Genomic DNA, 24,134 nt, shown 5'->3' on the forward strand with positions numbered 1-24,134 from the left:
CCCTATCTTGTTTGCAGTCCCTTTTTTGCGCTGTGAACTTTAGGTAGACTATTAATTTCCTTTTACGCCACCCACAGAGGGAGTATCGAGATTACTTTACGTCCCACTACTGATTGGAGGCACGCGATGCACAAGCAGAACTAATGTGTTGGCCTTCGGCATGTGTGGTCCCTCCTACGGTCAAGCGTGAAGGCGTCCCGAATGTGTGCGGAGTGATTTATATTACCAGGGTACACCAGCATGTCAACAAACACGCATGCCGACTCCAGTGCTGAACTTTCGTGCACTGGGAAAGCTAATTTCCCTAACCTCTCCAGTCTGAAGGACTACACTCAATAACCCTGTGTTTCATCAGTGAAAATTTTGTAAAAGGTACATATGCTCTGGAAATCAGCCATTGAGTCATAATTCAGTTAACAATGATCGCCATGTTCCGTCAAAAAGCACATTTTAAGAAAACAGCTTCAGTCATAAAGACGTGTGCCATTAACGTACATTAACGTACGTACGTGTGCCGTTTTAAGGCTCAGATTCGGAAAGATGGATTGAGAGTCCACTGCTCATGCAAGCAAGTCTGGGGTGCCTGCCGTCATCTTCGATTCGGAGCGAATAGCACGGTAAGTTGCGGGTGCTAAGGATATCGCTAAATTTGAACCATGTGATCCGGTAACGCCTTCACCGGCTGATGCAGAATCTATAGCAACCATTTCCACTATTGACACATTTTTGTTATCGTTCGTGGTAGTGCCGTGCGTCCGGTACGAGATGTCATTGCTCGTAGTTGAAGCGGCGTGTGCACGAGCGGTCCCCTCGTCTTCGGGAGTCATCGCACGTTCAGGCGTGGAGCTTGAGACGGGCTTGTCCGGGTGTAACCTGGTTGGGAATCGTACACCGTCGCCAAGGCTTGTCTTCACAGGAAGTGGCCACAGTGCCGTATTCGTGCCGAAAACCTGGTAGGCATGCAGAAACATAAAATACTTCAACCTCAAGTAAAATCGGTTATCCCAGCATTAATTTTAACCCAAGACCCCAGAATAAAAAAGTGGGGTTGTTCAGGGCTGATTATACGCCTAACAACACGCCCACTGTGACGGATAATCAGGGGCATTGAACGCAGCTGTAAGAAGCTCACGGCTGATTTGCCAATTTTTATTTGGTTGTGACGTCAACTTACCACTCCCCAGTTCTCCCGTGTACCCACTCACGTGAATGCCGATGATAATGGCGGCTCCTGTGAGTAGATCACCTTTAATTCACAGCTTTTATTTTTGGCTACCATGCTGCGGATGTCATAATTTTTATTTAAAATAGGTTGTTTGTTGAGGGCTACTTATAGCCAACCATGCGCATGATTTCCACTTCATGAATTTTTTGCTGATAAAAAACTATACATCGCTTCTTATGAGTTTACAGTGTGCTTTCATGAATTAGTTTCAACGTAGGACCTAGCACTCCTATTTTATTCCTGGAGAGTACGTCCACAGGACGCTCTTGGCCCGGCGCTGAATTTTGCACGCATACTGACCTCCACGAAGTTCCGACGAACACCCAGATCGAAAGAATCTCCATCCTCCCTGAATTCGGGGGCCTGCATAGACTCGATCGTGCTGCGATTGCGGGCGACGAACACGAGGTGGGTGCCGAGGAAGCGACCCATCGCAATCGCCACCGCTGCACCTACGATGACCAGGAAGGGGATGTGGAGGGACAGTTCCAGAAGGCTGCGACGGGGGTTTGAGTGCCACAGATAGAACGACGTGCTGAGCGAGGCGTAAGCGCCCAACAGGACGATGTAGAACAGCGTCAGGAGGAAGTACTTGTACGTGCGGAAGGAGACGCAGTTGTTGAACCATGGGCAATGGTGATCCATCTTGGTGATGCACCTGCGATTGCATGAGGAGAAGAAAACTACTGCTTCCACGTTTTAATGCAGAAAGACATCCGTGAAGCTCTCTCAGAGTTCCCTGGAGATCGCGTGTCCTGTAGGGACATTTGCGGGGCATTTGTTCATTATGAAGCTATACGCCAAAAATTCACGAAGTTCAAACCATCTTCAAACACATAGATTCGGTAAATGCCCAATAAAAGCTGACCTTGCCTTCTTCTTACACCTGTAATTGTACGGGTGTTGAGGGAGTAAACGAACCTGTGGTGAAGGGCGAGGCATGATGAAGACCCCAGGGCAGACAGAAGGGAACCTCTAACGTTTGTAGCTAAAACCACCCAGCGTGTACGTATTAATGTGAAGAATTGACCCGACGCACGCAACATAATTGAACAAGTGCAAATAGAACGAGGTATCACGTTATAAGTGAAGGCATCCCCGAATGCAACATCACAAGTGACGTCACTTTCAGTAACGGCCCTTCTGTGACGTCAGCGGAATAGTGCGAAGCATGAATGGGTGAAGAACTAAGGGTTCCTGCAGCCGAAGGGAGTGCGAAACCACTCTACAGTAACATTCAAAGCAATGAAAGACAGATTCATACATACATACATACATACATACATACATACATACATACATACATACATACATACATACATACATACATACATACATACATACATACATACATACAAACATACCTGCATACATGCATGCATACATACATACATACATGCATACATACATACATACACACATATATACATACATACATACATACATACATACATACATACATACATACATACATACATACATACATACATACATACATACATACATACATACACGCATACATACATACATGCATACATACATACATGCATACATACATACATACATACATACAAGTTTATTTTCCAGAAACTACAGAACTGGATGGTCTCTTGGGCTAAAAGCTACGCGTCAAGCTTGACAGGGCCCATGAGACCATTTTAAGGCAAGTAGATACAAAAACTAAGAACTGTGCAAAACACCTGATAAACACAAAAAAATTCTATACAGTTCTTATAAATATGCCTACAGGTACAGAAAATATACACAGGTAATATCTACATAAAATATAAAAGTAAAATAAAATAAAAATATATACATAAAATGCACGTACAGGTACAGTTGCAGGTAAAGACATTTCCCCACGATTTAGACAATTATTCTTGTATAGGGATATAACCAAAAATACGTCCGCATTACTGGATGTTGCTTTTCCAAAGAAAACGTGTATAAAACAATAACTCCCAAATACAGTCTCAAACGTGCGAATAAGCAAAATTTTTAAGGTGCAGAAAGGAAACCAGCGATCACTTCAATTTTGCGCAAAAAACGAGCGCAATTCTTTCCTGCCTTTGCAACAAGCATTTTGAGAGAATTCGTTCAGTGAAACAGGTAGGTTATATTTCAGTGTCTGGTATTTGTAGAATGTACGAAAGTGAGGGATGGCCCAAGTGTCTACATTTCGTTTGTTTATATTAGCAGTCCGTCGTTGTAGTTTGGCTGCAGATTATAAGTAGTTTGGAGTGTAGGTAGTGGAGAAGCAGAACATTTGAAGTAGACGAAAGCGGTACACACTATTTATAGGAATAATATTAAAATTTTAAAATAAGCCTGCAGTAGTGGTCAAGGGCTCAATATTTGCTATAAGGCGAATTACTTTTTTTCTGCAGAATGAAAAGTCTAGGTAAGTTGGTTTTAGATGCGGTTCCCCATATCTGTGTACAATAATTTACGTAAGAGTGAAATAAGGCATAATAAATTTGAAGTTTTACTTCAGCCGGGAGGAAACTACGACAACGCGAGATTATTCCAGTTGTAGCATACACGTTTTTGCACAGGTAGTTTATATGAGTATCCCACGTGAGATCGGAGGAGACGTGCACACCGAAGATTTTATGGCTGTCAACAAAGTCTATTTTTTATCGTCTATGTAAATGGTGTGTTCAACCGACCAAGGTTTGTTTTTTGCGCGAAATATAATTGCTTTGGTTTTTGTAGAATGAATACCGATGCGGTTCATTTTTGACCAGTTAGATAGCTATTTTAGAACATTGTTGCAGTGTTGAATCAAGTTGTTAACGTTAGGATCAGATAACAGCAGTGTGCTATCATCAGCGCATATAAAAATTTTGCCTCAGTGTCAATGTCTAATATGTCATTTGCGTAAGTGTTAAATAAAACTGGTCTATGTACACTGCCTTGAGGAACACCTCGGCGTATCACCAAGTGGGACGACTTATGTTTATAATTTGCACACAGTGAGTTCTGGCACTCATATAGGATTTAAGTACATCTAAGCACTTGCCTCTTATCCCGCAATTTTCTAGCTTTCTGGTTAAAATGGCATGGTCGAGGCAGTCGAATTCCTTACTAAAATCCACAAAGTTGGCAACGCGGTATTTATTGTCCTCAAAATTTTGCAAGATTTTTTTTGTTAATGCTGTATGTACTGTTTTCGTTGATTTGCCTTTCCTAATGCCAAATTGTGCGTCAGTAATAATGTTATATTTCTCAAACAAGTTTGATATCCGAGTAAAAATTACTTTTTCGAGCCCTTCGGAGAAAACTGGAAGGACTGAGATAGGGTGGTAATTATTTGGTAAGTTCCTATCGCCACCTTTATAGATAAAGGAAACCCTGGCATTTTTTCATTTTGTCGGGAAAAATGCCCAACACCAATACCTGGTTAAAAATATATACTAGTATTGGGGTAATTACTGACAAAACGTATTTAACAGGTGTAACTTGCAGGTTATCAATGTCTAGAGCTTTACTATTTCTTGGACACATAAACGTGCTGTATATTTCGTTTTCGCCGGTGGGCTGTAGAAATATGCATGAGGGGTAACAGAACCGATTGGTAAGGCGGATAAATGAGCATGATTATGGAACTGAATATGGGGCTGTACATATTGCCTAACCTCCTTATGTGCGTCAGTTACAAACTTCATTTCTGGACGACTGAACAGCAGTGATACGACAGCCCAAGAAAAAAAATACGAGCAATCGCTAACGAACGATAAAGATCAAACCCCCGAATTACTGTGATTAAGCAACATATAGGTGAACTGCAAGTTTGTAACTATATATCTGGAACAAAAGGCTAATTATTCAAGGCTTTTTCTAAGCAAAACAAAAAAGGGAACTTTAAGTGCTCTAAGATCGCGTTTGGTATGCTTTCTCTCGGGTGGCCAGTTCGTGTTATAATTTTCACCCTCCTTTCCCTCCGCCCCCCCCCCCCCCCCAAAAAAAAAAAGACTTGGGCCACATATACGTTGGCCTGAGACGCTTTCTACAAGGGGCCGGATTAAGAGGCACTATCTCACCAAACGTATTTACAGCATGTCTAAAACGAGAGTTGAGGAAGCTGCAGACGATGCTTCAGGAGCTCTACTGAAAGCTTAGTCGTGTTGAAATGTAAATATGGAGAAATTAAAAGTAATGTTAAAGAAATTTACAAAGCCTCCCCTTAAGTATTTATAGTATTCACTGAAAATTTTACCAGTCAATTTCTTCGCTTGGCAACTCTGTAAATGGACAGTCTGTGCCGCTTCGGCCAGACATGGCGCGGTTTGTGATATTGCGCCCGCACCTCGCAGAAAAAAGAAACGACGTGCGTCTCGCCGGTAGTGTCAACAGTTATATGATTAATCGAACTCGAGAACGAGAACTTCGCGTCACCGGATAATGAAACCCCGGCTGCGAACGAAATCGATACGACAAGCAAGAGGCCGACACTGCAGTCGCCTGCGACCACGGGTGTCAATACAGGTGCCCTATAATGCGTGGTTGAATGCAAAAATCAAATAATGGTACGCCGATTTAGATATGCTGGTAACGTAGAAGCTAGTGCATGAGAGGCTGTCTACCGAGAAGTGCCCTGCTTGCTCTGTGCAGTCGGCACAAGCGCTGGCAGATCACCAGCGTCCTTTGAACAAATCACTTGAGTTTCGCTTCCGGACAGCACAATTCCCGGCAAGAATATTTATGTTGTTGTTGTCATTGGACAGCTCACAGACCCACAGACCTTGAAGGGGGATCGACTTTCACCAGCATACGCGCGCAACTTCGTCCACATGAATCTCCCACTCAGCTGTCCTGTCATCGTTAAATAACTTAAAAGTAGGCGCATGTCTCTTAAATCTTGTTCAATCCTTTTTGTCTGAACGGACAGCCACCCTTAAACTCGGCAACAGACCCAACCCTCCACCTCTCCAACCGTGGCACACCCCAGGGTACAATCTTATCTTCCAGACTGTTTAACATAGGTATCATCCCTCTCGCTACCGCGCTCACCAACATTCCCTCACTTTACAGCAGTCTATACGCCGATGATATAACAGTGTGGGTAACTCATGGCAGTGACGCCCACATTTAATTCACCCTTCAAATCGCGACGGAAACCATAAACAAGTTCGCCCACTCAGCAGGCCTATCATGCACCCCTGAAAAGTCCCACATGCTTCTCCTAACTCCGCGCCGCCGGCCCACCCCCTGGCCTCCCCCCATACAAATCCACATCAATGACCAGCCAATAACACCTACGCCATCCCTCACCATACTTGGACTGACCCTACAGCAAACTCCACCACAATACAAACACTCAGCCGACACGCGACACAAATAGTAGGACTTATCCGTCGAATCACCGCCTGCGGCCATGGCCCTTCCGAAAAAGAGAGATTACAACCTGTTACAGCTCTCTTCACCTCACGACTCAAATACTCCTTTCCTTACTTAGCGCTTAAAAAAGCGGAACTCGACAAATTGGAAGCCTTGCAGCGCAGAGTATACAGAGCAAGAATTCACCTTCCATCCAAAACCTTTACCATCCCCCTCCTTTCAACTGGAACATTAACACGATCCCCGAGCTCCACGAAGCCCAACGCCTTAGCCAACTTGCTCGTCTATCCACAACTTCCACAGGTTCGATCGTAGTGCACCAACTCAACCTCACTGCTCCAGCTCCCCCTCCCCCCCCCCTCCGCCCACCTTCACCCACTACCCCTATCTCACCGCGAAAACCTCGAACTCCTCCCCCTTCCCTGTCACATGCATCCTACCAACCACGCAGCCCGACGAAGGGCCCGCGCCTTGGCACACTTACGCCTATTCCCCATCTCCTGACTCCATTGACGTAGACGCCGCAGAATAGAGACACCGACCAGCGTTCGCTGAAGCTATTATTACAGAAGACAGACCGATCCCAGCAGCGGCAGCCACCATCAGCACAGCCCTCCCCCACGAGGCCGAGAAAGAAGCAATAGCGCTGGCCATAACACACCAACCACCCACATCTCACATATTCTCCGATTCTAAGATGGCCGTATGAAATTTTGCGCGGGTACACATCCCCTTCCCTGCTCGCTAAATTCTCCTATCACGCCCTCAGCCCAACAAAATCATAATCCTGCACTGTACCCCCGGGCCAGTGGGCTTGGCGCTGCGGAAACGGCCCACCTGGCCGCTCGAGGACTCATTTACCGAGCACCAGACGTGGACGTCTAACAGCACGGCGCACTAAACGCTCGCGAGCCCTGCTTACTTTTAGCGACACTACCACACATTACCGCCTACAGCGGCTAGAACTACTGCCCCCTCACACGTCTCTTCTTTCACCCTTGGACAGATTATGGCGACAATTACAGACCCATTCCTTCCCCACCAGACACGTCCTCCACCACATCTATCCCACATTATATCCCCGCCCAAACTTCCCGGCATGTGGCGCTCGAGATACCACGCCACACGCCATTAGGGAATGCCCCTCTTTAACCCCGTTCCATTTACCCCACCCTGCCACCACCTGGCTGGAGGTGACCGGGAGCTCCTCGCCCGAGCTACAGCTTCTGACCGCCACTAGGGCTCAGGATTACCTGGCGCTCAACCCTCACCTGAGGGACACTCGCTAGGACTGAGCCTCACCAGAAATAAAGTTATTCTCTCTCTCTCTCTCTCTCTCTCTCTCTCTCTCTCTCTCTCTCTCTCTCTCTCTCTCTCTCTCTCTCTCTCTCTCTCTCTCTCTCTCTCTCTCTCTCTCTCTCTCTCTCTCTCTCTCTTTGTCCCTTAAAAATTCTGAATCACAGTATCAGACAGTGGTCACCTAATTTAAAATACCAATCTTGAATTTCAGTGATACCGAGAACCCGAGTGTTTTAATTTACTTCAAAAGGCCTAAACGTACGCCGGAACGCCTGTCCTAAAACGCTAAATGACTGTGCATCGACATTTCAGGTCTCGTTTCATATTCCAAGTAAATCAATCAGTTCGCAGCCCTTCCCTACGAGTACAGACCACGTCTTATCCCAGTCGTCATCTCGTGTCAGCTTCGAATGGTGCATAAAATATGCAAGCACATCTTCGATTTCCCTTCAAAAACAATACACAGAGCTAATTCGGTGTACTAGTAAAAACCCAGTCATAAAATTATTGGCTGTTGGTTGCCCTTATCTCCTTAGAAAAACATAGCCGCCCGCGTTGCTAGAGCTAAGCGGTCGTTGATTCGGGTCTAGTCACAAGTGGTTTATTCTAGCTTTTATGTAGTCCACTGAGCCTTAAAAATTCTTCGGAGCAAGGAGGAAAAGATTTCCTAATCACCGCGCCCTTTAGAGTAAAGAACAGACCTATAAAAATCTCAGTGCCCTCATCGGAGAGGGACTACAAAGAGGAGCATCTGAAACTTCTCCTGCTTGCGTGGCGTTAACAAAGAAAAGCGCTTATAATCTTCCTACCTTTGGCATTTGGAACAGTGGTGGCAGCGGTCCGGCTTGATGCACTGGCAACGGTCGCAGTGCGCAACAAGGCCACCCGATGAACGCGTGAGCACACCACGCTTGTCCGCCATAGCCTCAAGTACCGCTGTCTTTCGAGTCGGGCTATTGGCGCATGACTCTAGGGCCCGGCGCTCGTCCGTGCTGAAGTGGAAGCTCTGTGGCACTGGCGCAGGTGACGTGAAGGTGGTCATGGCGTACGGCCAGAGGCAGAAAAAGAGGAGGAGGTGGTACACCATGATGAAGACGACATACAGTGCCTGTTCTTTGACGTACTTGCCGCAGAACACGAACACGTAGGCGTAGTAGCTCCAGCCGAACGTAGCCATCGCGGTCACAGCTGGAATCCAGTGAAGCATCCGTAAGAAGGAGCCCAACACAGAGATGCAACACAGCATTCTGCTATCTTTGTTGTTGTTGTTGTTGTTGTTGTTGTTGCGCCTTTAGGCATGGCACATACCCAATCAGGGGATCGGCCAATCAACAGAGGATGGTTAAAATGAATGGAATTCTTTTCTAATCACGTGACGTTTAGGAAAGATAATTTAGACCGGTTTGAAAAATTTTTGAGAAAAAAGGAAAAAAAATATCCTGAAAAATCAAAGCGAGGGTGACCAATCGCAATCATAAAGAGAATCGTTTTGAATTTTCAATGTAGCGCAGGAGGGCAGAGCGCACATCCCGGCGGCAGAACCCCGTTTCGGATGCCCCGAACGATAGAATAGCCGGCACTGTTAGGGATATCCCCAAACTGTTAAGCGGCACCTCCAGGGACTGACGTCTGAGTCGGGAAAAACGTCGGCATGTCAAAAGGTAGTGATCGACTGACTCGTCTTCGTTGCAATAGCTGCACAGAGCTGTTGGCGCCAGACGAGACCTGTGCAAATACCTATTTAACTTGGGTACTCTACAACGTAAGGCTGTAATAATCACCTCCAAGTTGCGTGAAGGGCACCATTCAGGTTTCCATGAAAATTTAAGATGATTAAAATCCCTTAATGATAATAAAACCGATTCTTGCTGTACTTGGAGTTTCAGCATCCTACGGTACCTAGCTGCTGTTATTAAAGGTGTCGGCTCTACGACGTCTACTACAGGCCCAGAAAGTGCTACCCTTGCTAGAGAGTCGGCAGTCTCGTTGAATGTGATCCCTGCATGACCAGGAACCCAAAGAAGGTGAATTTCAGTGAAGTGAGGTGGCAGGAGTGACCGAAACGTCCGCAGAAGGGGAGTGTCTTTAGGGGAAGAAAGGGCTAGGCATACAGAAAAAGAGTCGGAAATTATCATTGGAGATGTAATTGACACATCCAGCTTTCGTAGCGCCAGGACTATTGCCAGGAATTCCGCAAAGAATATGGGGATAAAATCACGCAGACGAACCGAAAAGGACCAGTTAAGGGAAAGGGAAAATATTCCGATACCGGATTTTTGTATTCTTCGTTTGCAGCCCACGGCGGAGCACAGCTGCCTACAGTTTTCTTCTTTTTCTTGACCACACATTTGCGAATGAGCGCAATTTAGGTTTTGAAAATCTGCATTTAAACCGAAAGGCTTAAGTGCCCCATTCTGCGGTAAATTAACCCTCGAGGTTGTTTTTGTTTTAGTTGTACTGTCAAGAAAATTTCGCCTCTGTAAATAAAGAATAAAAAATTAAGGAAGCTCACATTAACGCGCAAGACTTGGAGGTAGCGAGGATGTACGCAATCTTCACGACCATCACGATGCTTTAAGTCTACGATTGCAGCCGATTTGGTACTTCGCAGCTGCCACAACGACCTTTACTCTATCATTGTTGCTATAAGTGTGAGCTTGCTTCATTTTTTGTTTTGTTTTTTGGACGTGATAATCATTGAACAGCACTTTCGAGGGGCGTACGCTACGACCTGTTTTCTCGTTCCGAGCAAGTGTTGCCACGAAAACATCGTACGCTGGAGTTTTTTTCTTTTATTCTTGGCCATCTTGGCCAATCTCCCAACTGGGTATGCTTGGCTTGCAAAAGTGCGCCGGTGGCCCTTCCTCCATACAGTGCGGCTACCGACCGACTCCGGTTATGCCGACTAAGTAGAAAAACAATGCCGACACCTCATCTTCTACTAGGCGCAGAGGAGGCCAGAAATCTTAGGAAAATTCAGACAAATACCTACCCACATAAGTCTAGATTAGCGCTCATGTTTCCGGATAAGTATAACGAAGAATGCCAGAAATGCCATCAGAAGGCAGACCTCTTCCACACTATATGGAACTGCCCGACCATATGGCAACAGAACAACTACAGGACATCAATAGAGTCCTGGGAAGCGGCACTGTCCAGCTCGGACCTCTCCAGTCAGCGAGAACTGCTGGAAAGAGCCAAGCTAGGGGCTTTCGCCACTGGAGTCCTGGAAATAGGATTCCACCCTTGACTCCACCCCCTCCTCTCCTACCTTTGTGAATAAAGTTTACCACCACCACCACCACCGGTGGCGCTGGGCGGTTGCCTCGAGGCACGCACACACGAGCGCTCGGCATTTTCTTGTTTTTTTAACTGTCGGCCGTTCGCCGCATTATTGGCCTATCCCCCTAACTGGGTATGCTTGGCTTGGCAAACGTGCGCAGGGGACGCTCGGCGGTCGCAGCGAGTCGCGCACACACTAGCGCTAGGCATTTTCTTGGTTTTGTTAACTGCCGAGTGGTCGCAGAGAGGCACGCGCTCACGTGCGCGCCCTCGGCAATTTCTTGGTATTTGTAACTGCTGACACGAAAAATAACGATTTGCTAAAGAGCTTCGATCTTGCAAACACACGTGTGATCAAAGGGGATTTAAACCCCACTCTGGACAGTAGCAGCCCAGTGCTATATCAAATGTGCTTCTTTTTTTATTGCCCGGCGTCGACGCTATCATCAGAAGGAACACATCCCTACACGAGACAACATTGCATACAGTGCCGCCATGCGGTGCGCAAGGGCGCAAACACCAAGCGAATGCTAATGCGGGGGCGATTTGGGTTGTCGCACTCATGAGCGTCAGAGGGGTGTTTTAGCGTCAGAGCAACCCCCGAAATGTATACATGCATAAAAATAACACATATTGCTTGGGCGTGCGGCACCGTATCTATTTTTATTATTATTTTTTGTGGAGTATAAAATCCCCAAAATATATTTCTGGCTACGACACCACTGGTCCCGGCGTCTGTGTGGGGGCCGAAAAATCCGGCGTGGATGTGACCCCGCGATAATTTCGAAATTGGCCGACGGAAGACAGATAATAAAGAGGAAGGAAGTATAAAGGAGCAAATTAGGAGTACGGTTCCAACCTAGGCCTAATGAATGCGTGTCCAACCCGCAACCCGTTTGGTGGACGTGTAGATCGTGGGCGAGCTTGTGGAAGCCCACCTGTCCAACCGGAGGATGCGACTCAGCTGCACCGAACACGGCAGAAGGGTCCTCCAGAAGATCGGATGGAAGATCGATCTGATGCCAACACCGGGCCTCATACCAGAACACTGGCGAGCAAAAATCACGTCGAAGCCCCTTCCACGTAATATGACGCCGGGAGAGGACGAGGGAAGAAGAAAGGCGCGAACAGCAGCTCTGGAGAGGAGATTCGGCGACAACCCTCACGTCTTGTACACGGACGCATCCCTACTACAGGGAAGCGACAGAGCAGCAGTGGCCGTAACGTCTCGAAACAGACTAATTAACACGGCATCTACGAGGACACGAGACCCAACCACAGCGGAAGAAGTGGCCATGGCACTAGCGCTGCTTCAACCCGGCGTCGAGGTCGTTGTCACTGACAGCAAGAAGGCCTACAGCAGCTACCGGAAGGGCACGATCTCCTCCTTGGCAGCACACATTATGAATAAGAGAGAGCCACCAGACAGGGTAGTCGAGATCGTATGGACACCCGCTCACTCCTCATTAATCGGCAACACAATTGCCGACTGCTACGCCCGAGAGATGGCACGCCGGGCACAAGAGGAGGCGAGTGGAGGAGAAGACGACCCGACTCCCGTCACTAGCTTCAAAGAGATAACAGAGATGTACAGGGAGGACAGGCGCACACTGCCGGCACACCATTGTACACTTACACGGAAAGAACAGACAATATTAAGAAGAATTCAAGCGGACTCGCTGGCCCACCCAAAATTACTACACACCATGTTCCCACAACAATATGAAGACACATGCCCCTTCTGTCGCCAAGAAAAAGGCACCTTGCGACACGTCATCGCAGAGTGTACGTCACTCAAAGCCCCCATCCCACAAATCCCATCCCCAACCACCACCCCCCTACCCCTTTCCCCCAAAGAGCGATGGGAGATCCTACGGTCCAGCCCCACCGCAACGACCCACGCGGCCCTTGTGGCCCGGGGCCTGGAGGTGCTGGCCGTTTATGGGCCCTGTGAATAAGGGACCACCCCGTCGGAGGCCGCCTCAACGGTGACCTCAAGGGCTCAAATAAAGTTCTATCTATCTATCTCTAACCCGCAACCCCTGCACCCGACCGCTCCTTGGCTCCAAGTAACTAAAGGTGGACCTAGTGAACGCGTTGCGGTCTTCTATCTATTAACGCGTGCTGTCGGCATTGTATGAGCACTGTATTTGTAATTTGAGTGCGTCAATTTACACAGGTAACGACGCACTTTTAAGCTTTTCGGTACGTCTCGGGATATAATGAGGAAGTCTATAAGGTTGATAAGTCTATAAGGAAGTCTATAATGAAGTCTGTAATGAAGCAGAAAAAAGTCAACTATGGTGATGAGAGGTCACGATCGCACCGCTCGACATGCTTCTGCTTCCGGTGCGCGGGTTTACAAGCGCTTCGCTGCGCCGGGGCCCACGTGGCATGACTCTGTGGCCTCGAGGTAGAGTTCTCGGTACTCTCACTGATGGCCTGGGTTCGAGCTTCTGCATGTTTACTTTAGTTATTTTACTGCAAAATTTTCTATCTGTCCTCAATCGTTTTTCATAGCTACAGAACTCACTTCTTGCATGGTGTTCCTGTTTTATATAGAGATTTGGTATGTTTTAGGTCGCTTTAGGTTCGAGGCGCGGCCTATGACCACGTTTAATTAACGTTCGGAATCACGGGAGCTCGCATGTCTCATGGGGCGCTGCACAGCGAGGCGCTTGGAAATACTTAGCTAGCGCTGTGTCTACTGCGGTCGTCTCCAAATTGTCTACCTCACAGGGTTCGTACAGGATTGAGAAGCAAAAATTCAAGGGTTTTCAAGGACTTTCAAGGACCAGTAAACACATTTTCAAGGTCCCCATCTAATATTTTATCTGGGATTATTTATAACTTTTCCAACACAATGCAAAAGTTTTTTATTGCACAATACCTAAGCACATTAGTGCACATTTAGATAGGTGCTAACGGGTTCGTAAAATGCTCCCCCAGATTTATTTTTTATTTCATGACTGGTATTTAGAGGTTTTTCTTTTTCCTTTGTGTTTGGTGACGCTGTTTGATTTCAAAACTTAGTTAATGTTGCCTGCATCTCCTGCTTTGTCAGCAAGAGTATCAGCTGAAATTAAATCCCCAAGTGTTGCTGCAAGGCAGGATGAACAATGCATATGTCCACCATTTGCACGTAAAAGCAAACGCCGATGGAGCGTATGAGGCACAGCAAACATGCAAGGAGCGAGCGGTCACAGCCTAGATGGAAGATGCAAGATAGAGAACAGAAGCTGGCTTTCACTGGATTGTATCGCGACATGGATTGGATTGACAAGTGCCTACTCCCAATGTTGCCGTGTAATAATGAAAATCCACCAAACTCACGCAATACATTGAAACTCGATTGTTAAAATGTTTCTTTACATTTGTTAGCACCTAAAATCCACGAGAAACACTTTAAATTCTTGTGAAAAGACAGGGTCATTGATTCTCTCCGGAAAAATCAAGGGTTTTCAAGGACCCTTTAAAAATTCCAGGACTTTCCAGGCCTTGAAATGGACACTTCTAAATTCAAGGGTTTTCAAGGTTTTCAAGGACCTGTGCGAACCCTGCCTCATTTGCAGCTGTAAAACGTGGACATCCATGGAAGCGCGCCTCAGAAAGAGATGCAAGAGTACACAAAAATGCCTCAAAGCATGCTAAAAAGCGAACATTCGATGCACTGAAACTCCAGCGATCACGACCCTAATACTTCACGCCAGACGTAGTTCCCGCTGATTACGAAGGGATTATAGCATCAGAAGATAACAATCACAAGCATTATCACATAGCTCGAAATAAAATGTAATGCTTTCTCATGCCCACACGTAAATGGTCTCTGGCCTCGGGGACGAGGCCTCTGGGGCCCCGTCAAGATGCGTAACGAGCTTTTAGTCCTAAAAGCTTTTCCAGCTCATTTCTGAAATAAGTATTTTTGATTGATTGATTAATTGATTCATTGATTGATCCCCTCCTTCTAGTCATCTATTTTATATGTTTTTCTTTGCTGAGACAGTTACGAGCATCGTCTCCTGTTGTTATTAAATCTGTTTTGTCTTCTTTTGTTAATGATAGAAGATACCAAGTTAAAAACCCCTTCTGCTCTTTCCTTTTTCTGCCCCAAAATCATAATTCATTAGTGATAATTCGCACTCGTATTGCAGAAGTCTGCATCAACCGATGGAAAAAGATTTCTTGCGCTCAATATTATTTTTACCCTGAAGCAAAAAGAATACCATCTGTTACTGATTTACGTTTTCCTTGCTACATTCAAGCTTCGTCTTTTCTTGTGTATAAAGGAGTAAAAAACTTGAATTTCAAAAAAAAATAATGATAAATAATTTGCGGAAAGATCGTTACAGTAGAAGTGGGAGCCCGTAAGAAAAGACAAATAGTTAATGAGAAAAAAGGGTGATTTGGTAGCATTTTTCGTAGATGAATGTCTCAGGTAGCACAGCGAATTGGTAGGTTCGTAAATATCTCTAAGTGCTTTGACATGTTGCACCTGCAAATACGCTGAGAAACAGCGGACATGACGGTGACTTCTGTTCTTGTATTGACGTCAAAAAGTTCACTTAATTAACTATGGCTGCATTAAAATATTATGAATACAATTCCCTTGTCAATTATTCGGAGATGTGCAAGAAAATTCAGACCGCATTCCATCTTATAGTCATGTTCCGTGAATTCTCTTCTCAAACAACCCGCCGCGGTGGCTCAGTGGCTAAGGCGTTGCGCTGCTGAGCACGAGGTCGCGAGTTCGATTCCCGGCCGCGGTGGCCGCTTTTCTGATGGTGGCGAAAAGCAAAAACGCCCGTGTGTGCGAGATTTCGGCGCACGTTAAAGATCCCCAGGTGGTCAAAATTAATCCGGAGCCCTCCACTACGGCGTGCCTCATCGCCTGCGTTGCGTCGGCGCGTTAAACCCTACAATCAATCATTGGTACAACGAAATTTCAATCCGCAAAATACAAAAATAAAAAAGAAAGAAATTAGAATAGTGGAATTGCCAAGTAAGAAATGATCATCATGTTCACCTCACTAAAAAAAACAGACAAAATAAAGAAAAAAATCTCGGTTTCTTTCTTTTGTTGATGGACTTAACGCCATCTGAAAAGCCCTCTTGGAATTCCATAACGCGTAAAAACGACCTGAGTCGTCTTCTTGGCATGGATCTACGACATCCTGAATAGTATGCTCAAAAAAGGTGGCTACTGAAATATAAAGGAGCATATTACATGCACTCTCAAGATTGAGAGTTTTGAAATGCGAGGTCGCTGCATTGACCTACGCACATGGAAAAAGTCGGAATAAAGTGTCTTTGAAGCCGCAGATTTTAACAGTGGAGCCGTTGTACAAACTGTAAATTCAGTGTTGCAGGAAAAAATACCAAGAAAATACTGACCGCTGAGCGTCCCGGGAACGCGTAGTGGCTTTAGCAAAAAAAAAATTTTGGAAAAAACTTTGAGGAGCTAGAAAATGCCAAGCGCTGGTGAACGCGTGCCTCGCGGTGGCCGTCGAGTGCCCAGTTGACGCGGTGGCTCGGCAAACAAAAAAAAAAAACTACAGCGCTGTCGTCAACCGCTACCGCTCATATAAAATAAAATAAAACAAGAGCGCTAATGCTAAATATTAAAAGACTCCCTGCTTGAGAGAGGTCACCGCGGCCGCCGCATTCTCTAGAAGCCATTATGGATATGTAATGAGAGTAGAATTGCTTGGGTTTGGGCGAGTTGGTTTTCCATATCGACTTGAAATTTCAGCTTGAATAAAAACCATAGGACTTAGGAAGGAAACACGGACGTGCTGATGTGTCCGTGTTTCCTTCCTAAGTCCTATCGTTTTTTGTTCAAGCTGAAATTTCAATGAGAGACATGGCTACGAGTATGCCAATCCTTCCCGGGACGCCTTCCAGATCCCGCCACCGCTGCCTCAAGTGGATGACGATAAGCTAGTGCAAGTCTACAATCTTGAAGATGACTTTGCATCCATCGCTTGCCGCGAAGAAGACGATGACCTTTTCGATGCGTAAGACGACGACTACTAGCACCGCAACTATGCAAATAAACAATGTGACTGAAACTTAACTATGTGTCCGGCAATGCTCACCTCCAACAGCTTCGCCATTCAAGGCATGCGCTTGAGTGCAAGCTCCCCTGAATTTTTTTTTCCTCCCAACAAAATCAACGATAAAATCAAAACGTGTCCTTTGATTTCTGCATGGTGGAAGAAAAACAAAAAAACATTAAGATTTTCCTCAGATGCGAGGCAGCCTGTAGTGTAAATCATTTTGTACAAAACAAATCCCTTTCCCCATACTGCCAGGAATACCTTGGTTTAAAAATTGACCGCAAGCGGGACGGAGGGAAAAGCATTGACAGCGTGGATGGGCTGCTGAAGTCACGGAATTCGACTTTATTCAACCTCAAAGCCCTGCTGCAAACATGGAAGTCAGGCTCTGCAAAAATGTTGAGGTTAAGATCACCTATTCTAAGGGTATATATAATGAGCTTTACACCAATATTTTATCCGAGGCTGTGCCTGAAGTGCCGTCCGACGGCAAAATAACCTCACAACTTAAGTGATGTACAACGGCGTTTGGTAAAAAATCCGCGAAAAATACCGCGTATGGAAACACTTCGCCCACCATAATGTAACGTAACGAATCCTAGCATAACCCAGTCTAACCTAACTTAACCCAACAACTAGCAAAAAGAAATCATTTGAACTCCAAAAACTAATCTAAGCCACGAAAGTTATACTTGACTAATAATAAAACAATAACAGGCAAAATCTGGATTCAAATCACTGCCCTTAGAAATGGTCTGCTGAGACGGAACCTCTACACCACAACGGCAGACGACCTGCCGTTTGCCAGCCTAGCCTGAAATATTGGAATATGGCCGGACGTCACTTTAGTCATGGAAGCGCTTCTGAGCTGGAACTACGTCGGACCGGCACTCTGGACACTGCGTTTCTGAAATTCTACCTCCAATTTGCCACTGTTAGAGGGCTTGACTTTAGAGGTGCCGTTATGAGTGTCCCCATTAGAGGGCTTGAAACATCTGGTCTATTGGTGATACCTCGTCTGCCCAGCCTAGTGCGGTCGAGGAGGACAAGGGAAATTGTGATACGAGCTCCGCATGCACCGTAGGTGGCACGAGCGCAGTTGAATTCGAAGTTGAAACGCTTCGGCAGTTTCGGGAAAGTATCCACACACTGTTACGGCTGCGGCAAATAATTGACGACGCCGCAGAACTCGGCGAGCGCAACCCTTAGGAAGTGCATGGCAACAGGCTGCAACTACACAAGTGGACTCAAGTCGTGACCAAGCCAATTAACGCAGAGGCGTCGGGCTGTTGAAACACCCCGCGAACGCGCCACTCGCTTGGAAAGGGATTGCGTAGCGATGTGTCCTTGTTGGAAGACAGCAGAGAGTAATAACGCGAGGACATTTTAACTGATGGTCTGGCGCTGCACTCGTCATTTGGATAGCCGTGACTCGAAGCCCTTTTCCTAAACCCATCGCTTTAGGGTACCCACAAAACATCTCCTTGTCTGATCAGGGCCAAATCATCGATAAATTGTCGAACCGGCTCATCTGATAGGGGGCCCTGTCGAATTTTGTCAATACCTCACTCTTAAGTAGTAATACCAGGAAAAGTGTTCTTTTTGTCTGTTGACAGTGTTTTAAACATACCAGAAGAAGGCTAGCTCGCGGGAAAAAGTCCCTCACCAGTAACCAAAGCTGTCGGCTCGTGAATTTCAGGGCTTAGTGTAACACTGACGGCAAGCGGAAACGAGGACTGACTACGAGAATCTCCCAGCTTCGACTATAGGCAGCGTAGTGGTTTGCAGTTTTCCGGGAAGGGGAAGAGTACTAACAGTTCCGGCTTCGCTGTCTGCCAGCTGGTCCACCTTGAAGTGCCCATTCCATGGAGCTGAATATTCTCCATGGGTGCACGCGCTTATTCTTGGAAGGAAAAGTAGCAGTGTGGGTAATCTCCCCGTCACAACTAGTGCTGTCATGGCTAATTACCCGTTTGAGGATGCTTTGATATGTGGACAAGGAAGAAGAACAATTGTAATAGCCCGTGCAAATCGCAAAGAACCACCATCATCATCAGTACCCACACCTACTGTACGCCACAGAAACATTTTGCTCCCGAAAAAGACCAAACCAGCCCTGGGTTGGTTCATGGATTCCCAGGCAAACCTTAGCGGAGGCAGCCAGCCCGATAACTCGACTACTTCCCGCAATGTGGACGCAGTTCGCCCACCGACACCGTTGCAGCCACCCCGGGATCCCGAAGCCGCCGTGGTCTGGGACAGGGCCAGAGCCGACGCCGAGCAGGCTGGGGCAGAGTGGAGCGCCTGCCACAAGCTGCTGTTCGTTACGTGCATGAGCTGCGCCATCGTGGTCGTCTCCGGGGTCACCTTTGTCATTTGGTACGCATCGATCGGCGACCCGCGCGACCTTTTCCAGCCGTTAGTTTGGAAGAAAGGGGGCCATGACGTCCCCAAAGAGAACTTGCAGGCGTTCGAACCAGATGAGGAGGATCAGATCCCCAGCCATGACTCTGCGCCACTGGCCATTTCGTCAGCAGCCAATGTCAGTTTCAGCAACGGGGATTTGATGCTGGCAAGCAATAGCACCGAGGAACTGGCGCCATATTCGGCCCTCGGAGCAAATATTCACGATTTACAAAATGTTTCTACAACTGAAAGCGATCTGCACATACATGCCAATGCCAGTTTCCACGACGGGGATTTGATGCTGGCGATCCATAGCACCGAGGAACTGGCTCCGTATTCGGCCCTTGAAGCACGTGTTCACGACTTACGAAATGCTTCTACAACTGGAAGCACCCTGCACATACATGTCAATGCCAGTTTCAGCGACGGCGATTCGATGGTGACTGCCCCCGAGGAATTGGAGAATGGTTCTGCCCTTAAAATTTACATTAAACAGCTACTAAATGTTTCGACAACAGAAGGCAGTCAGGTCAAATAATATAAATAAATAACGCTTGTTTGGACTTGTGTTATATGTTCCCTTCAACAACAATGCACCTTATAGTAACCATGCAATAAGTGAAAATAAAATATGAAAGCCTAAGCAGCATTGGAAGTATCTCTATCATAATTGCAGCTGTTCGTAATGCAGCCACAAATGCGCCTGGTGTCCTCACTTCTCGTCACATGTAGAGAAAACATTAAACTTGTAGACTATACCGAAATATAGAAAGTAAGTGCATAACATTAAAGGCATGGTGGAACTGGAAAGAGCTGTCTAAAATATTCACTTTGGTGTCTGTTTTGCAGACGCAACTTTACCGTGCAGCAATTTGCACGCATTTCGCTTCGTGGGAAACACGACGCGCTGCCATGGCGTAACTGGCTCGCCATTCGTACGTCGTGATGCGTGTACAAGTAGCTCACGACGCGAAAACCCCTCCTTTGCGACCGTCGTCAGTACCAATCGTATGCCAGTCGCGTGCTGCTTCGGCTCATGTGTCTCGCGGTTACATGGAGCGGTCTGATGCGATGCACGATTGGTCCTAACTACAGCTGCCGTCACTAGCCGTACGCGTGACCTTGAGAAACATGCTCCGGCGCATGCGTGTGGTGCATCGTCGGCGTCGCTCCGCCACTGTTTTCGATCCATGGTCGCCTCCCTTATCCGGCGCACTCCGGCATTATCAAGAGAATTCCGAGGAAGAAAATAAAACATTTATCCACCTAAATTAAAAATAATACTGCTATTACGTTATCTACTGCATTTTATATATTCAGTAAAGTGGTATGGGGGGAAGGGCGGGGGGGGGGGGGGGGGGGGGCGTTTAGCACCGGCGACTCCGCTCGTGGATGCTGTTGGAACCGTTGGCAACACGTGTCCAGCAAGTGTGGGCATTGTCGCTGTTCATGCAAGCACAATGTGTGCCGCGTCTCTTTCTTTTCAGCTACACTGAGGTGCTCACTGGAGCTTTTTATCACCGCAAGCTTTCCGGAGCCGTGAACCATCTAACCCACCTAGACAAGCCACTTCCGGAAAAACAATAGAGAAGGCAAAACAAACCCTATAGGGACATGCAGGAAGCTCCCTTTTTCCATCGCAGGGACGGGTGATCGCCGAAGAGCCCGCACCGCGAATACTAAGAACTTCAACGGCTGCTACTAGCGTCTCCTCGGGACCTTAAACGATGCTTTCCCAGTGACATCATTATGACGACTCATCTTATAGCGATAACGAACGGCGCAGAAAGCCACGAAATTAGCGGCTGGGATTGTGATTGTAAACGAAGGGAACAAGTGAATGCCTACCAGTACAAGGCGCCCCGAGGGCCCTCTCCTCTATATCCGACTTGCAAGGTTCATTAGGACAGAACACGCACTGCGCGCATGTGTTCTTTTCCCTTACACCATCGCACCCCGTGAGGACGATCTTCCGTCCGTGCTTTCACGCGTGCCTCAAACTGAGTGATGTCTGCAAGCCATGACAGCTCGTGGCCGCTGCCACACGAAATTACAATAGGCTTTGTGTATTTTGTACATGGCTGCGCTTTGGATGAACTTCTGTAAATAATCATACTCCCAAGCGTCTTTTGTGTGTACCTAAGCGCTCCCGTGATTCACTATTTTTCATTGCCGTACGGGCTAGCCAGAGAAACTTACTGCTTAAATGCCCTCTCGGTGTTGTCAATAAATGTTTCTCTCTCTCTTTATCTCTCTTTTTTTTCTCTCTCTCTCTCTCTGCAAGTCTTGACTCAGCTATTGAAGCGAGCGATAAACTTTTGATATCGCCAACAAACAATTTTGCAAACTGACAGACGCCTGCAACGGGCATCCCATGACTTGTCCTAGTCCGCCCAAACTGCGTACACACTGGTACACTCCCTTGCTAGGCATTGTGTTGTCTATTCAGGGTACCAGGCAATACAGCTTACCTGCTCCTTGATTGCCCACTCCACAAGTGGGGCCGGCGGTGACACATGTCCCTCCTATACTGCCCCTGAACTGTCGCAGCTTGACGTTTGACGAACGGGTCCGTCCATGAGGTCAACATTCACGTTGTTTTCCTTGTCTTTGTATCCTCCCTACTTTCGGAACAACAGCTTCGTGCACACTTGAAGAACTGGTCTCCCAGCGCCTCATAACAGACCCCATCCACCTTCCGCCATTCTAAGACTTTAAAGAACTAAACTTTAACGACAAGAAATGAAGTAGAGCTCCCTGACTACCCAATGAAAGCGTACGTTTTACCAAGCAACTGGAGGCCACGATGGGCCCCACTACTATCCCTAAAGCGTCTCACTTTAACAATGGGCTAACAACATGAATAGATGCGTAGTTCACCACTGGATTCAGGTACCCCAAGCGCTCACGAGATTGTGCTATCAAGAAAACAGCCTTCAGCCAAAAACATTCGAGCCTCAACGTACCAGGATTGCACGCTTGATAAAGCGTTATTCACCATCACTTTTGAAAGAAGAGCCACTTAGGAATGGTGCGATGTAAATAGGGAACTTACGAATATTCTTGGGCTGATAAAATCGGGAATGAGATGGTGTAAAAACTGCTTCTACGAGCACCAAATAGAAAACAGTGACACATTTAGGGCACGCTCCACCAGGCGGGTGACCTAACAGTACTATCGGTTGCTTCTTAAAAACTACGTTCATTCAGTCATTAATTCATTTATTGCCGACATACCAACACCTGTACAGCTGTAGTGATGTGCTTCTTGCATAATGAGATGTAATATTATTATTAGGAAGGCTTCAGTATATTGCAAACTACAAAAAGGATCAACAATCGTTACTGTAATTCTATTGCATGAACGGTATTCACCGCAGCCGTCACCAGCCAAGCAGGATTCAAATACACGACTGCATCCATCCTCCTGTGCTATATTTTGTCAAGTAGTATGTTCGTTGTTAGTACGGCGTTGTAAGCAGCGACCATAATCTTGGCAATCGGCCTTTATTAGAAAACGTACAACATTTACAAACATCTTCAAATATTTAATGAGGCAGATTCCAAAAATATATTTACAGCGTTAATAAAACACCCATTGCTTCCTTTTCACTGAATTTTCAGATTTACAAGAAATGCACAATAAGACATACCTGTACATTTTTATTTTCACCGTGGTAGAAAGTGTCGCCACTGCTGCAAGGTGCCATTATGTGTTCGCTTTAAAACAAATGGTTTCATAATAATGTCCAATGTTAGTATGAAGCTATGCTTGGAAACTGCCCTGAACAAGGCCCGTAAATGCACCACGGGTTGTTAGCGCTCTCGTTAAACTAAAACTTTTTGATGCAACGTTCCGTCCCTTCCGGTGGCGCAGAAAGAATAGAATAATTAATGACCGCGACATTTCCTTAGGTAATTTTATCAGTGCATTGAAGCGTGCACGTCCGAGCAAAAAAGTGATTTATGGTCCTTACTCACGCACACCTCGATCATTTCTCATAAAATATTCATTCTGACTGGCATGTAGGTACTCGTCGGGTCATTGCAGGGAAGCGTGCATTCGGAAATCCAGCAAAGTAACGTCTGAACGCATGTGACTATTTTTAGAGAAGCTGTAAAACAGCTGGAGGGATTGCGGCCCCCGTATATACCGACCAGAACTGGGGCTTGGGCATGGGAGAAAGAGCAAGTGACCCTGGTGCAGAATGTCTAACAGCGAACATCACAATTGAGGATCCAAATTATGGTTTGTACCCTGTCGCGCCGGTGTGGACTAATACAATGATCTATATTTTGTTGGTACTTACTCTCTCTCCGTCTATCCTTCTTTCCCTCACTGTGTGGGCGCGCGCGCTTCTGTGTGTACAGGGGAGCCACACTCCGAAAAAGGAAACGAGCGATAAGAATAGCCGGTGCCAAAGTGAAACAGCTGAAACAAAATTGATGTTTGAGTAAGCGCAAGTTTTAGCGGGAGACGTTTGTCTTCTCCGGCCCTTCAAATATTTTGATAAGATGCGCAGATT

The 24,134-nt window shown here is 46.5% G+C and overlaps 1 protein-coding gene across 1 annotated transcript; it reads right to left on the minus strand.

Moving 5' to 3' along the window:
* Positions 1 to 560: 560 nt before the first annotated feature.
* On the minus strand, positions 561 to 19,578 carry LOC144175250 (palmitoyltransferase ZDHHC20-B-like). The gene is made up of 4 exons (XM_077704348.1): positions 19,413 to 19,578; positions 8,674 to 9,052; positions 1,526 to 1,883; positions 561 to 950 (listed from the first exon to the last, which is right to left on the minus strand). Exons 1-4 carry the CDS (start codon positions 19,576 to 19,578, stop codon positions 561 to 563), a joined length of 1,293 nt encoding a protein of 430 aa, XP_077560474.1.
* Positions 19,579 to 24,134: the final 4,556 nt, after the last annotated feature.

Source organism: Haemaphysalis longicornis, unplaced genomic scaffold (assembly GCF_048455015.1).
Source record: "Haemaphysalis longicornis isolate Haplotype H1 unplaced genomic scaffold, Haemaphysalis longicornis Haplotype H1 scaffold_3, whole genome shotgun sequence".
Taxonomy (NCBI): domain Eukaryota; kingdom Metazoa; phylum Arthropoda; class Arachnida; order Ixodida; family Ixodidae; genus Haemaphysalis; species Haemaphysalis longicornis.